At 36.5% G+C, this 14,272-nt stretch overlaps 1 protein-coding gene across 12 annotated transcripts in view; it reads left to right on the top strand.

Annotated features, from left to right (window-relative positions):
* SIL1 (SIL1 nucleotide exchange factor) overlaps positions 1 to 14,272 on the top strand; it is a 356,026-nt gene that overhangs the window by 221,875 nt on the left and 119,879 nt on the right. For all 12 annotated transcript variants that reach the window (XM_007473687.2, XM_056811367.1, XM_056811363.1 and 9 more), the window contains one exon: positions 13,487 to 13,607. In XM_007473687.2, coding sequence (XP_007473749.1) covers positions 13,487 to 13,607 — 121 coding nt within the window. The remainder of the gene's footprint in view (positions 1 to 13,486; positions 13,608 to 14,272) is intronic.

Raw genomic sequence — 14,272 nt, 5'->3', positions numbered from 1 at the left:
TTTTACTTATATGTGATTTTACCCTTTGTATATAACCTTCCTTCCCCCCTTCCACAATTTACCTATAACAGAAGAAAGGTATGCCAGAAGACTGCTGATTAAACTTTGAATTGATTCAATTATTCTGGAAAACAACTTGGAATTATGCAGAGACACTTAAAATTTTCTCTTTCCCTTTTACCCAAATTATAGATCTGGTAGTCTGTCACCATGAGGTTGTAATCAAGAAATGTATACGGTCAGACCTCTTTGTTCAAAAATATACATGATAACATTATTTATGATAATTTCTTAAAGTTGGAATCAAGGTATATGCCTTAACAATAAGAAAATAGTTGAGCAAATTATGGCATAAGAATTAATGGTATCTTTTTTCCTTTGTTTTTAGTCATTTCAGTCATGTCTGACTCTTTGTGACCTTATTTTGATTTTTCTTGGCAACAATACTATAATGGTTTGTCATTTCCTTCTCCAGCTCATTTTAAAGAGGAGGAAATTGAGGCAAACAAGGTTAAGTGACTTACCACCAGGTCACGCATCTAGTAAGTGTCTGAGGTCAGATTTGGATACAGGAAGATAAACCTTCCTGACTTCAGGCCTGCCACTCTATCCGTCGTGCCACCTAGATGTCCTTTTTTTTTTTAACTTAGAAAAGATAAATATGAAAAATTCACTTTAAAAGTCTTATGAAATGATAAAGAACAATGTATGTGATGTAAAGGTTAAATTTAATGGTTGTACGCAGTTCATTTACCAAAATAGAGGGGAAACAATAAAGTAGAGAAATGTGAAAGAGTTTAGAGAAAATACCTATACTAGTCCTCAGCCAGGAGGGCAAGATGGAAGCTATTTTCTTAGGAAACTAGGAAGGGAGTCAGGCTTTTCATTCGCTGAACCAAGTAGTTCAGGAGTCAGAGTCTAAATTGAAGTCTAGATCCACTCTGCAGTCTCCAATGAAGTTCTCTGGAAGACTATCTCCAGGAGACACTCTCCACTACACTCAACTTCACCAGACTGCCAATGGAAGGATTTTGTGGCTTTTATGGTGGTTTCTTTTCTCCACCCCTTTTCACAGGGCCCAATCACAGTTTCCAAAATTGTCACAGCTCTTATGCTTTGAAGGTAGCAACTCTTCCTAGGATTCACACCTTTGGATTCACATGTTTCTGAGTGTGTGAACTCTTAAAAGAATTCAAAATTTCTGCCTGTTTGAGTTAGAAAAAAAGATGGAGCTCTTCCAAGTATCTTACTGGTTTCTCACCTCTAAAGATGTTAACTCTCTTCCTAGGAGTAAGAGTTTGTGGATTTCCCTTACTTTAGGGTTAAGTATGGGTGTATTAGCTTTTGTTGATTAATTCAAAAGTAGACAAAAGAGAGTTAATCCTGTCTTCAGTCTAGTGAGGTACTAAGTAAAGGTACTTAAATTATTGTTATTCCAAAGTGTTAACTCCAACTAAGCAAAGAGAACAAAGAATTCCCTTTTCACAATAGCAAACTCAGAACAGATAAAGAGAACCAAGAAATTCCTTTCGAGCAGAACCAGGAAAACATTGTATACAGAGCCTGATACATTGTGGTACAATCGAAGGTGATGGACTTCTCCATTAGTGGCAATGCAATGTCCCCTAACAATCTGCAGGGATCTAAAAAATATTATCCACAAGCAGAGGATAAACTGTGGGAGTAAAAACACCGATGAAAAGCAACTGCTTGACTACAGGGGTTGAGGGGATATGACTGAGGAGAGACTCTAAATGAACACTCTAATGCAAATACTAACAACAGGGAAATGGGTTCGAGTCAAGAACACATGTGATAACCAGTGGAATCCTGCGTCGGCTATGGGAGAGGGAAAGGTGGTGGGAGAGGGGGTGGAGAGGAAAAGAAAATGATCTTTGTTTCCAGTGAATAATGTTTGGAAATGACCAAATAAAATAATGTTTAAAATTAAAAAAAAAAAAGAAATTCCTTTCAAGGTGATGACTACAATCATGTAAATAAATCACGGTGGAATGGCTATACATTTTTGCTTAAATAATCTGTGTTCTGATTGCTCTTCTGGCTTCCAGCCTCTCTCCTCTCTAATCTATCCTTCATATATCTCCCAAAATATTCCACATCTCTCTTTTATTCAAAAGCTCTCAAGGTATTCCTGTTATGTGTAGGATAAAATAGAAACTACTCAATCTGATGTTTAAGGCCCTCTACAACCTTGCTCTAAATTATCTTTCTAATGTTATCTCAGATCATTTCTTTTGAGTTATCCCGGTTTCTTGCCTTACTGGACTGCTTGCTGTCTGTTTCCTAAACCTGGTTTTCTATCTCCTACCATCTCCACCACTGTACACTTGCAAAAGCTACCCCTCCACCCCCTTCTTGGAATGTACAACTTTGTGGACTCTTCTTCTACATTCCATTAGAATCCTTAACTTCTCTAGATCATTTACAACTTCCTCTGTGAAGTCTTCCTCAAATTACAGTTATCCCTTTCACATCATGGGGGTTAGAGTTCTGAAAAATCCACATAAGATCCACATACAAGACAAGTCTAAGTTTTTTTCTTTTTCTTTTCTGTTATGGGGTACTAATACCTTATTGTATATTTTGGGTAGAGTATGCATTTTAGAGTGTCTAACCTTTTTCTGTGTAATCTGCTGACCTTTATGTGTCATTTGGGGCTTCTGCAAAACTCCCTAAAAATTCCCACTTAATTTCTTATGCCAGTCTGCAATATAGTGAAACCATGATGTGTAAAGTTGCAATATGGAATGGATAGCTGTACTTTGTAATTATCTATTTTTGTACATGTTGCTATATCTTGGTGAAATGTGAGTTCTTAGAGATCAAGTAAAGGTTTTTCTGTCTTTGTAACCCCATCTCTTAGCACACAGCCTTACATGTAGCATGTACCTAATAAATGCTTCCACTGAATAGAGTGGGAGCTAAAAATGCCCAATAGGACTTTTGTAGTTCTACTGAGCATTTCCCTGTTGATTGCTTCCTCAACTACATAGAATCAACCTCTGTTCCTAAAAGGGAAAGTATTTCATTGTGAACTTCATTGGCTTTGTTCTTTTCTTTTTGCTTCTCAGACTCAGTTTTTCCTTTCTCTGACTTAATTTCTTTATAACTTGTAAGTCTTTTCTCTGCCTTTGTTTTTTTAATATAAAATGTATTTATTTTAATTTGTTTAGAATATTTTTCTGTGGTTACATGATTCATGATTTTTCCCATCCCTCTTCCCTCCCCGCTCCTGGAGCTGATAGGCAATTCCACTGAGTTATACATATATCATTGTTCAAAACCCATTTCCATGTTATTCATATTTATAATAGAGTGAACTTTTAACATCAAAACCCCAATCACATCCCTATCAAACCATGTGATCAATCCTATGTTTTTCTTCTACAATGTTATGGTAACTGTGTATTGCCCTCCATCATATTATCCCCTTTAGATCCTGCTCTGTTTCCTTTCACTCTGTTCTTCCTCACCAGTATTTTGCTTTTTGTCACCCCCCCCATTTCCCTCTCCCTTCAATTACCACCCCCTTCCCTTGCTTGTTCTCCTCCAACTTCTCTGTAGGGTGATAGAATTCTATACCCCACTGAGTATACTCGTTTTTCTCTCTGATCCAGTTACAATGAGAATAAAGTTTAAACATTGCCTGTCACCACCCTTATCCTCCCTACTCTGAATTGATTTTTTATGTCTCTTTATGTTATATAATTTACCCCATTCTATCTCTTCCTTCCCTTTTCTCTCAGTGCAACCATCTCTTTTAGCCCTTGGTTGATTTTTTACATATCATTCATATGCATACATATGATATCATATATACATATTGTTTCATATCATCACATTTACATATATACCATATATCATATACATCATAGCATCATAATCAGCTTACTTCACCCTCTTTCTGAGTAAATTCCTTCTATTTTCTCTACTTCTAAGAGTAATTTTTTAGAGTTCTAGAAATCCTCTTTCCATGTAGACATATAAACATTTTGACCTTACTGAGTCCCTTAAATTTTCTCTTTCTTATTTACCTTTTTTGGCTTTTCTTGTGTCTTCTGTTTGGAAATCAGATTTTTTGTTTAGGTCTGACTTATTCCTCAGGAATGCTTGGAAATCTTCTATCTTTTTGAATGATCATTTTTCCCCCTGAAATAATATACTCAGTTTTGCTAGATAGGTGATTCTGACTTGTAAACCCAAATCTTTTGCCTTTCTGAATATCATATTCTATGCCTTTCGATCCTTTAATATAGAAACCACTAGGTCCTGTGTGATCCTGATTGTAGCTCCATGGTATTTGAATGGTTTATTTCTGACTTCTTGAAGTTTTTTTTTTCCTTAGCTTGGTGCTCTTGAATTTAGCTATTACATTCCTGGAAGTTGTCATTTGAGGATTTCTTTCTGGAGGGGATCTGTGAATTCTTTCAATTTCAATTTTATTTTCTTGTTTGAGGATCTCTGGGCAGTTATCTTTGATAATTTCTTGTAATATGATATTCAAAGATATTTTTCACCATGGCTTTTAGGTAGTCTAATAATTCTCAAATTGCCTCTCCTAGGTCTATTTTCTAGGTCAGTTGTTTAAACATTTCAATAAGATTATTTCATGTTTTCCTCTTTTTTTCCCCATTCCTTTGATTCTGTTTTATTGTTTTTTGATTTCTCATGAAATCATTAGTTTCTAGATGGTCAATTTTGATTTTTAAGTCTTGGTTTTCCCCTGTCAGTTTTTGGTTCTCCTTTTTCAATTGGCCCATTTCTTCTTGCATCACTCATCACTTTCTTTTCTCCTGGCATCACTTTCATTTCTCTTCCCTACTTTTCCTCTGTCTCTCTTAATTGGTTATTGAGGTCTTTTTTGAGCTCTTCCAGACTCTGTATCCAATTCATATTTTTCTTTAGGACTTTGTATATGTTTTTTTTTTCACTGTCACTTTTTACAGCTTTCACTCTCCCCTTCTGTGTCTGTACCTTGCTCTTTGACTCCATAAAAATTCTTTAGAGTTAGGTGCTTTTTTGTCATTTTCTCATTTTCCCAATCTAATTATAGGTATGCTCTGTTTCCTGGGAAGTCGGGGTACCCTCTTAAACTTCAGAGCTATGAGTTCTGCTCCTTGAGCACTAATGTTAGAGGGTAGTGAAGCTGACCATTCACTGGCAAATTCTGAGACTATGGCAGCTCCAGTGTACTGTATGCCATCTCTCATAAAAGAGTAACCATCTGTAAATGAGATCAGATCTGCATTGTCTAAGGCAGTGTCCAATAGATTATCTCGAGGCTTTTCTGCCATGGACACTAATGTTTCACAATTGTGTAATGGTTCTCCTGAAGTTAGTAAATCTGGAAGCAGGGTGGCAGGGTTAAGAGTTGTACAGCATTTCAAGGTAATGTTTTCGCTATTTAACAATGTTATTTCATGCCTTGTAATTCTCTGATCCGAGAATGCCTGTGTTCTGTGCTTTAGCAACAATGCTTCTACGTCATGTGGGCACATAATTGTTAATGGGCATCCCAATACTAGATCAACAGTTTTTGTCACTAGTAAGGCTGTAGCAGCTAATCCTCTAAGACATGGTGGTGCGCCTGATGCTACTGGGTAAACTTGAGCAGAATAGTCAGCAATTGGGCACTGAGAAGGTCCCAAAGTCTGAGTTAAAACACCAGAAGCTACTCCTCTTCACTCATGCACATACAAAGTAAATGGATTGTTGTAATCTGGGATGCCTAGAGCCGGGGCAGACAGGATAGCCTTTTTTAGATATGATAGAGCTGATAAGTGTTCAGGCTCTAATTTGAGGGGTTCAGGAACTGAATCCTTTGTTAATGCTATATGGGGTTTAGTAATTTCCCCATAGTAATCCATTGTCTGCAAAACCCTGTTGCTCCTCAAATTGCTCTCAACTGTTTCTTAGTAGTTGGAGCGCTTAAGTTTTGAATATTCTCAATTCTTTTTGGAGAAATATAACAAGCACCAGCAGTCAGGATGAATCCCAAATATTCTACTTTAGGGAGACACCACTGAACTTTATCCTTTGAGATTTTGTGTCCTCTTTTGTGCAATTCCAAAAGAAAGTGTTTACTATCTTCCTGACATGTTTCTGCGTCTGTTGAATCTAAGAGTAGATCATCTACATATTTGATTAATTTGCTATTTTTAAATGTTATATTGTCTGTGTCTTGGCTCAAAATTTGTTCAAATAAACTCAGACTTTCCACATAACCCTGGAGCAGATGACTCCAAGTATATTGTGAGCACTTCCAGGTAAAAGCAAAACTATGCCTGGAGTTCTCATGTATAGGTATAGAAAAGAAAGCTGAGCACAAGCCTACTACTGTAAAGTATGTAGCTGTGCTAGGAATAGAGGAAATAATAGTATTTATGTTGGAAACTATGGAGTGTCTCTTTATAACATGATTATTCACCACCCTCAGATCCTGTATGAATCTATAGAGGTGCTTACCATCAGGCCCTCTTTTGGGTTTTTTAACTGGCAGGATGGGTGTGTTGTATTCAGATTTGCAAGGGATTATTATTCCTTGTTTAATTAATGAGTTAATAACTGGGGTAATACCCTCAATTGCCTCTTGAGAGGGAATACTGAGGAATGGAAGGAGGTGGGCTAGATTTAGTTTTTATCTGCACAGGAACAGCAGATTTAAGTAAGCCTACATCGGAAGAAGATGTGGCCCAAAGAGACTCGGGTATATCCTTAGGTATTTCAAAAGTGGGAGGCTCTTTTGCCTCCTGGCTCTCTGAGAGAAGTACAGGGAGTAAATTTAAAGATTCCTCTGGTACTTCCAATGTTAAGGAGCCATCTGGGGAGCAAGTTATTGTGGCTCTGAGTTTGCATAGAAGATCCCTCCCTAGCAAATTTAAAGGGGAGTCAGGCATCAAAAGAAAGGAATGTTGTACCTCTAGGGGTCCTACAGACACCATTCTAGGGGGAAGTTTTTTAACTCTTTGGGGATATTCCTGATACTCCCACTACACTTTGTGAGTCAATGGAATAACAATTTAAATCTGGTACATTCTTTAACACAGACCTGGTAGCTCCAATGGCTAAGAGACAATCGTAATAGGTGTTCCCCACCTTTAAGGTAACATGGGGTTCATTAGTATGGGGAGGGCAGTAGATAGGGACAACAGGTAGTAGGACATCATGGTCCGGAAAATCAAAGGTTGTATCCTCTGATTCCTGTGCCCCAGCCCCCCCCCCAGACACCTTCATTGTGTTTGGGATGTTCCTTGGGCACCCCCCTGAAGGGCACCCCTCTGAGGGTCATTAGCACCTTGACTATTTTTTGGATGAGCACCATTTCTTATATATTGTTGTTGGGTATTATCATTTTCTTCATTTGGAGCATTGTCATTATTTTCCCAATTCCTATTTCTATAATTTTAGTTTCTAAAGTTCTTATTTCTATATTCATTATAGTTATTTCCATAATCATTATTATAATTTCTAAAATTTTTAAAATTCTGGTTTCTATGACCATTATCATCATTTCTATAGTTGTTATTTCTAAAGTTGTTATTAAATTGTGTATTCCTTCCGATCATCTTAAGAAAGGTTCTACATTCCATCATTTTGTGGCCCTTCTTCTCACAGAAGTGGCAGGTTACTGATTTATTTGTGAATTCCCACAAAGGGGCTATAGTCTCTCCCTTATTTTTCAATTGTCTATTTAACATTTCAATTTCTTTCTTTAAGTCTTCCACCAACATATTGTGTTCCTCAGGTCTTTTTACATGACCCTTATAAACATAGGTTGCTACTCTCCTCAATTCTTCAAGGTCCATAGAGTCCCAATTAAGACAGCTAGTTTTAAAGTAGTCTTTTACCACTGAACAACAATTCTCAACGAATTGCCTACATATTTGCCTAATGTCCCTTTCTCCGGATAAATTAAGGTCTATATATGTATTTCCTACATTAATAAGTCTATCCATAAAGTGGGAGGGTGTTTCATCAATATCTTGTTGGGTTCTTTCAAATTTTGACCATTTTTCAGGTCTATCCGAGCATGCTCTCATGGCTGTCAATAATGCTTCTCTGGCCTGGTTTAGTTTTGTGTGATCTAGTTCAACATTGGGGTTCCAATGTGGATCTTCAGTTGGCCAATAATGTCCTTTTCTACTTTTCGCTTTTGATTAGCCAAAAAGACGATATTGCTTTTTTCCCTTTTTATTAAAAATGTCTCTAATAAATTTTCAACATCCATCCAAGTGGGGTCAAAAGTTCTGAATATGTTCTCTAATTTTTTTATTGGTTCTTCCTCAAATGATAGAAGATCTTCCTTAAATTTATTTATTAAATCCTCAGGGCTAAAAGGTGTATGATGTTTTACAGATACCAAGTTTCCATCTTTATTAAAAGTGAGTACTTCATTTAAAGGAAATAACCTATCTGAATTATTTGGTACTCCTGTTTCTAGGCTTCTTAATTCATTCTCAATGGGGTAGGTATGAGAAGGAGAAGGGTTGGGCACACTGAGGGAGAGGGTTTGTTGTTGTCCCATAGTGCCAGAAAGATCAGAGGTAGGAAAGATCTGAGAATTGAATTGAGCAGGGTGGGAAGGAGGAGCAAAGGAAGAAATGTGAAAGGATACAGAGGTGTTAGGATTGGAGGAATAAGTAAGGTGTGAAGTGGAGGCATTAGGATCAGAAGCATGGGTGGGGTGTGAACTTAGAGTGGATCGTGTAGGGTCTGAAGCATGGTTGGGGTGCGTACTTAGAGTTGAGGGTGTGGGATCTGAAGCATGGGAAGTAGGAGGAGTGGGTTGGTTAGAAATAGGGTTTTCTGAGGCCTATGGGGCCGGGGGAGGGGTGGGTTGGTTAAGAGCAGGGGGTTCTAAGGCCGAGTTGGCAGGAGGAACAGTGGGTTGGCTAGGAGGGTTATTGACCAGAGCAGGGTGGGACAGAGATTCTGATAATGTTCTTAACTCTCTTTTAATACTTCTCATAAAAGTTACAGTCTCCCTATGACTTCCCTGTATAAGCTCCTTTATAACCTCCTGCTGAGTATTTAGTTTTCCATTTTGTTGAATATTAGAGGGAGCAATTGGTTGGTTTGACTGAGAAATGAGTTCTTCAAGGAGATCTAATATTACAATTACAACAATCAAAAACTCAAGGGAAAGTAGTTTGTCGATTAGATTTTGGCATAAGTTCCATGGGATGAGCCCTTTCAGAGAGACAAGGAATTCTGTATTTACAAGTTTGGTCATCGAGCTGATGAGCCAGCTGTTAAGTAAGTTGCAGACCAATGCTTGTACTAAAAAAAGACAAAGTATTTACTGAAAAACCAGTTGTTAACTAAGTTCTGAACTGGCTGTAACTCCATATTTCTAAATTAAACATGTGGGAAGCAGGACAAGGCCAAAACTTTCCCCAGGTTTCCCTTAATCCTAATTTAGGCAGTTGTTCCCTAAAGGAAAGGATATTTAGAAACAGCTCTCCTAGCCATGACCTTAGGGCCCTATTGCTAAGATTTGAAACTGCTGTATTCTATTTAATTTTAAAGAGAAATCAAAATTTTTTTTTATTTACTCACTCTTGCAGCTGTGTTCTGAAGCCGAATTAGCAACGTTTAAAAAAACTGACTGATAGAGCAAGTAATAAAGAGAAAGGAAAGAGATTTCACAGAAACTTTTTTTTGAGGGTTTTCCCACCAACTTTGTGGTCAGCCATAAACTGTAACATTTAAAAGAGTGTTAGGCATAAACTGTGGCAGTTAAAAGAGTGGTTGGCTAAATTGTGACTGCAGAAATATGGGTTCAAGATAGTGTCTTGTTTTAAATCAAAATATAAAGTGGTCGCCAGGGGAAAATTCCCAAATATGAAATATACCCAAGTCAGCTGGGTTTTTATGGAGATTTTAATTAATACAAATAAGGAATTAATGAAAGAGAGTAAGAGGAAACAATGAGAAAAAAGATAGGCCGGCCTAGGTTAGCCTAGGCCAGTCTAAGTTTTTAAACCTTTAAGAGAGAGATCAGTCAGTCTTTTACCCACTCACCACAAGATTTGTTCCAAGCAAGATTCTAGTGTTCAGAGAGACACTGGCTCAGCTTTGGCCAGCTCCATCTCCAGAGAGAGTTCTCTGAGAGAGAGAGTCCCTTGCTCTCAGCTTCTCATCTCCCTTTAAAGAGAATTTTCTCCTATGTTACCTCCCCTAAGTTCTCACATCTACCAATCACAGTAGATGTTTTCCAAAGGACAGACCATTCTTAATTCACACCTGAGTAGACTAAACTTTTGAGTAATTCACACCTGAGAAAACCTCTGAGTAAGTTCTCACCTCTTTGCCCTTTGTAAGTTTACAAGTTGCCTGACCTTTGCAAGTTCTAGTTCTCTCCAGGATTCTTTAAGGGCCGTTTACCCTTTGGGACTTTTCAAGTTTAAAATCAATTTGGGAGCTTTGAGAAGGAAGATGAAAGAGGTCAACCCAGTTCAGGTTGCTGAACGAAAAGGGCTGTCATCTTCTGGTGCTTATAAAAGTTAGCTGTTTTCCTTCCTAACAATACAATTTACAAATCCTTATGGTCATTGTTATTATTATTTAATATTTTATAATTTGTATTCATTTGTTTATTATTTAACAATTTTTAAAATGTGTTTTTACATCACCAAAATTCTCTCTTTTCCTTCCTCTTCTAGAGGTCCATTTTTGTTTATTTTATTTTACTTGTCTTTCAGTTTTTTATTTCTTCCCAATTATATGTAAAAAAATTTCCAACAGTTTTCTAAAATTTAGATTCCAAAAATTTCCCCCTTTCTTTATTGAGAAGGCAAGCAATTTGATAAAGGTTATACACGTTCGGCTATTCAAAACATACGTTCATATTAGTCATATTGGAGAAGACATATTCTACCCTACTCCCCCAGCCCCTCCACAAAAACAAAAAAAGCAACAACAAAAACCATGAAGAAAATACAGTGAAAAAAGTGGTATACTTCAATCTGTATTCTGATTCCATCAATTCTTCCTCTAGAGGCTGATAGTATTTTTCATCATAAGCCCTTCAATATTGTCTTATATTAATGTATTGTTGAGCAGAACTAAATCATTCACAATCAATCAGTCATTATGCAATATTGCTATTACTGTGTACAATGATTTCCTGGTTCTACTTGTTTCACTTTGCATCTTGATTTTTCTGAGAGTATCTTGCTTGTCATTTCTTAGAGTACAATAGTATTCTATTACAATGTGCCACATTCTTGAGCTCTGGGAGTCTTCTTGTCTCCTTTAGAGCTGTGATTCCTATTTGTAACTTTGTAACATTTATTTTTTTTTTAAAGATAGTTTGTTGGAGGCAGCTGGGTAGCTCGGTGGATTGAGAGCCAGACCTAGAGATGGGAGATCCTAGGTTCAAATCTGGTCTCAGACACTTGCTAGCTGTGTGACCCTGGGCAAGTCACTTAACCCCCATTGCCTAGACTTTACTATTCTTCTGCCTTGGAACCAATACACAGTATTGATTCCAAAGTGGAAGGTAAGAGTTTTAAAAATAAAATAAAATAAAAAGATAGTTTGTTCTTCCTGTTTACATTTTCGAAGTCATCATTGTATATATTATTGTGTCTACTTTTTTTTTTACTCTGCATCAGTTCGTATAAATCCATACCTCTCCGTTTTCATTTCTAACAGTACAGTAATATTCCATTACACTAATGTACCACAATTTGTTTTGCTATTCCCTAATAAATAGACATCTACTTTCCCCCCCAATTTTTTGCTCACACAAAAATACTGCTACAAATATGTTGGTGTCTCCTACTCAAAGTGCATGGAAATTTTAGTTACTTTATTTGCATAATCCAAATTATTTCCAGACTGGTTTTATTGAATCATAGCTCTATAATATCATAATTTGCCTAACTTCCTATGACCCCTCAAATATTGACTATTCCTGTGTTTTGTCATCTTTGCCAATTTGCAGGGTGTTAGGTAAAAACTGAGCTATTTGAATTGCATTTCTATTATTACTAATGATTTCAAACATTTAATATAGTTGTGAATTCTTTGAAATTCTTCTTTTGAGAACTATTTGTTCATATCATTTGACCACCAATCTATTGGAGAAGTGCTTTTGGTCTTATATATCTGTCTTTTTATACTTTGGATACCAAACTTATAAAAATAAATTTGATCAAGATTTTTTTTCCCATTCTACTACCTCCTTTCTTAACCTTGTTTTTGTTTAAATATTTCAGTTTTATTCTTTGGTTAAGAGTATTTATACAGTGCATCCATCTCTTTCTAATACAATAAGAGCCTTAATGAGTTAGGTACTAGAAGATTAATTAACAGCAATATGGCTATCCATGAAATACATAACAATACTAATTATTAATAATTATTGCAAATGCTCCTAATAATCATTCTCACTTGAGAAAGGGTCTTTCATTTGCAAAATACACCATTCTTTTTCCTCTTCCACCCCATTATTGTGGTTGGTAAGCCTTTTAGTGAAGAGGTTGTGGAGTCCATGTCTTTCCCTAGCCTCCTAGTGAAGGCAAAAAAATGGCCTCCCCTTTTATAGATAATGAAGATAAGTAAAAATGAGAAGCTGGCAGAGACTGGAGAGAAACTAACAAGGCCCTGTGTAGTACTTGTCCATTAGTTCCCATTATATGTACATAGGTTCAAAGTAGCTTGGAAAGATCTTGCTCTAGTACTATTTTTTATTTTATTATCTTTGGCAATAACTCCTTGCTGCAACCCATCTTCTCAGCTCTGGACCCTTCCCTATATTTCTCTGCCTAAACTGCTCCGCTTGCTAACTCTTATCCCAAGCATTTCTGCATCTCAGCTTTTGCCTGGAATGGCTTTTGCCACCTTTCTACCAGTTTGTGTTCTTAACTCTTTCCATGTAGCCTCCTTGGTGCTAGTAATCCTTATAATACCAACCTCACCTGTATTTACATCTCTGGAGCACTTAAGTATTCAATTTACAGTATCTTATTTTTCACTTACTGACATGTTGCTTTGTAATTGTACTGAAGTTATTTTGTATTCTGTATATATTTTGTTTTCCTAACTGGATAATAAACTCTTTAAAAGAGGAACCACTGTCATTTTTCTTTTTTTTTTTTTGTGCTCTGCTACAGAAGGTTCTAGTACAGGGCTTCTGAGCTTTAAGGCATGAACTGAATCCTACTTTTTGATAACTAATTCTTCCAAAATTCTTCCAATTAGAGCTTAGCCTCTAATTGGGGAAGATTGGCTCTACAGGAAGAATTTATTTAAGGTTGCATCTGAAGACTAAATATCTAAGGAGTCAGGTTTTCTTAATGCTTAAATTCAACTTGTTTGGCACCATAGTGAATGAGAGACTGGAGTGTCTCACTAGAAAAAGCAACCTCTTATGTCACACAAGTTTATTTGGTTAAAATTTCTGTAAGGGCTTGTCTGAACCCAGATTTGATGTAGTATCCCTCCTTTTGGCTTTTAGGTCAAGCTGTGCCTGCTGGTTCCCATGTGCGTCTGAATCTGCAGACTGGAGAGAGAGAAGTAAAGCTCGCAGATGGGGAAAAATACCAAAATAACTTGAAAGAGCAAAAAAAAGGCCAAAGGTAAAGTATGAGACCCAAGGGGACCTGGTTTATGGTATTGGCTTCTGTAATATTTCTGACATTAACTGTAGTAATATTCCTTAATTCAAAGTACAATAAAAAGCCTCATGAATTCAGTACTCACTGATTTGGAATTTGTGTTAAAGCAGGTAGAAATGGTCTGAAGTTTACCTTTGCACTAGCATCATAAAGTAAATGAATAGTTTGAGCAAGATTTTTGGAGAAGGGTTTAACCTTTAACAAAACACAGCTGTTCTTAAGAACTTAAAGATGATCTATTTGCATCCTAACATTTAATGAGCTGATTATAGATGAGGCTTATTTATTTATTAAAGCAGGTCTAACAGCCTCTATATTTTTTAAACCAGTATTCTTTTTTTAGACAGCAAAATGTATGCATTTTTTAAAACCTGTAATTTAGAATTTTCACTAATTTTTTAAAATCTCGATTTTGTACGAATGAGAGTGGCTTTATGTAGTATAGAAATTCAAGTACTGTTTTAGCGGTTTAGCTTACTCTGTTGTTTAATGTTTAACATCTGGACAATTGGGATATGAACACTTGTACTACCTACCTCACACAGTTGTGTGGAAAGCCTTAAAGCAATATTTAAATGGGAGCTATATCACATTAGATAGCTTGAATCCAAATAATTCAGCTTTAC

Source organism: Monodelphis domestica, chromosome 1 (assembly GCF_027887165.1).
Source record: "Monodelphis domestica isolate mMonDom1 chromosome 1, mMonDom1.pri, whole genome shotgun sequence".
Lineage (NCBI taxonomy): Eukaryota > Metazoa > Chordata > Mammalia > Didelphimorphia > Didelphidae > Monodelphis > Monodelphis domestica.
Note: the sequence above shows the minus strand (reverse complement) of the source record. Positions and strands in the feature narration are given on the sequence as shown.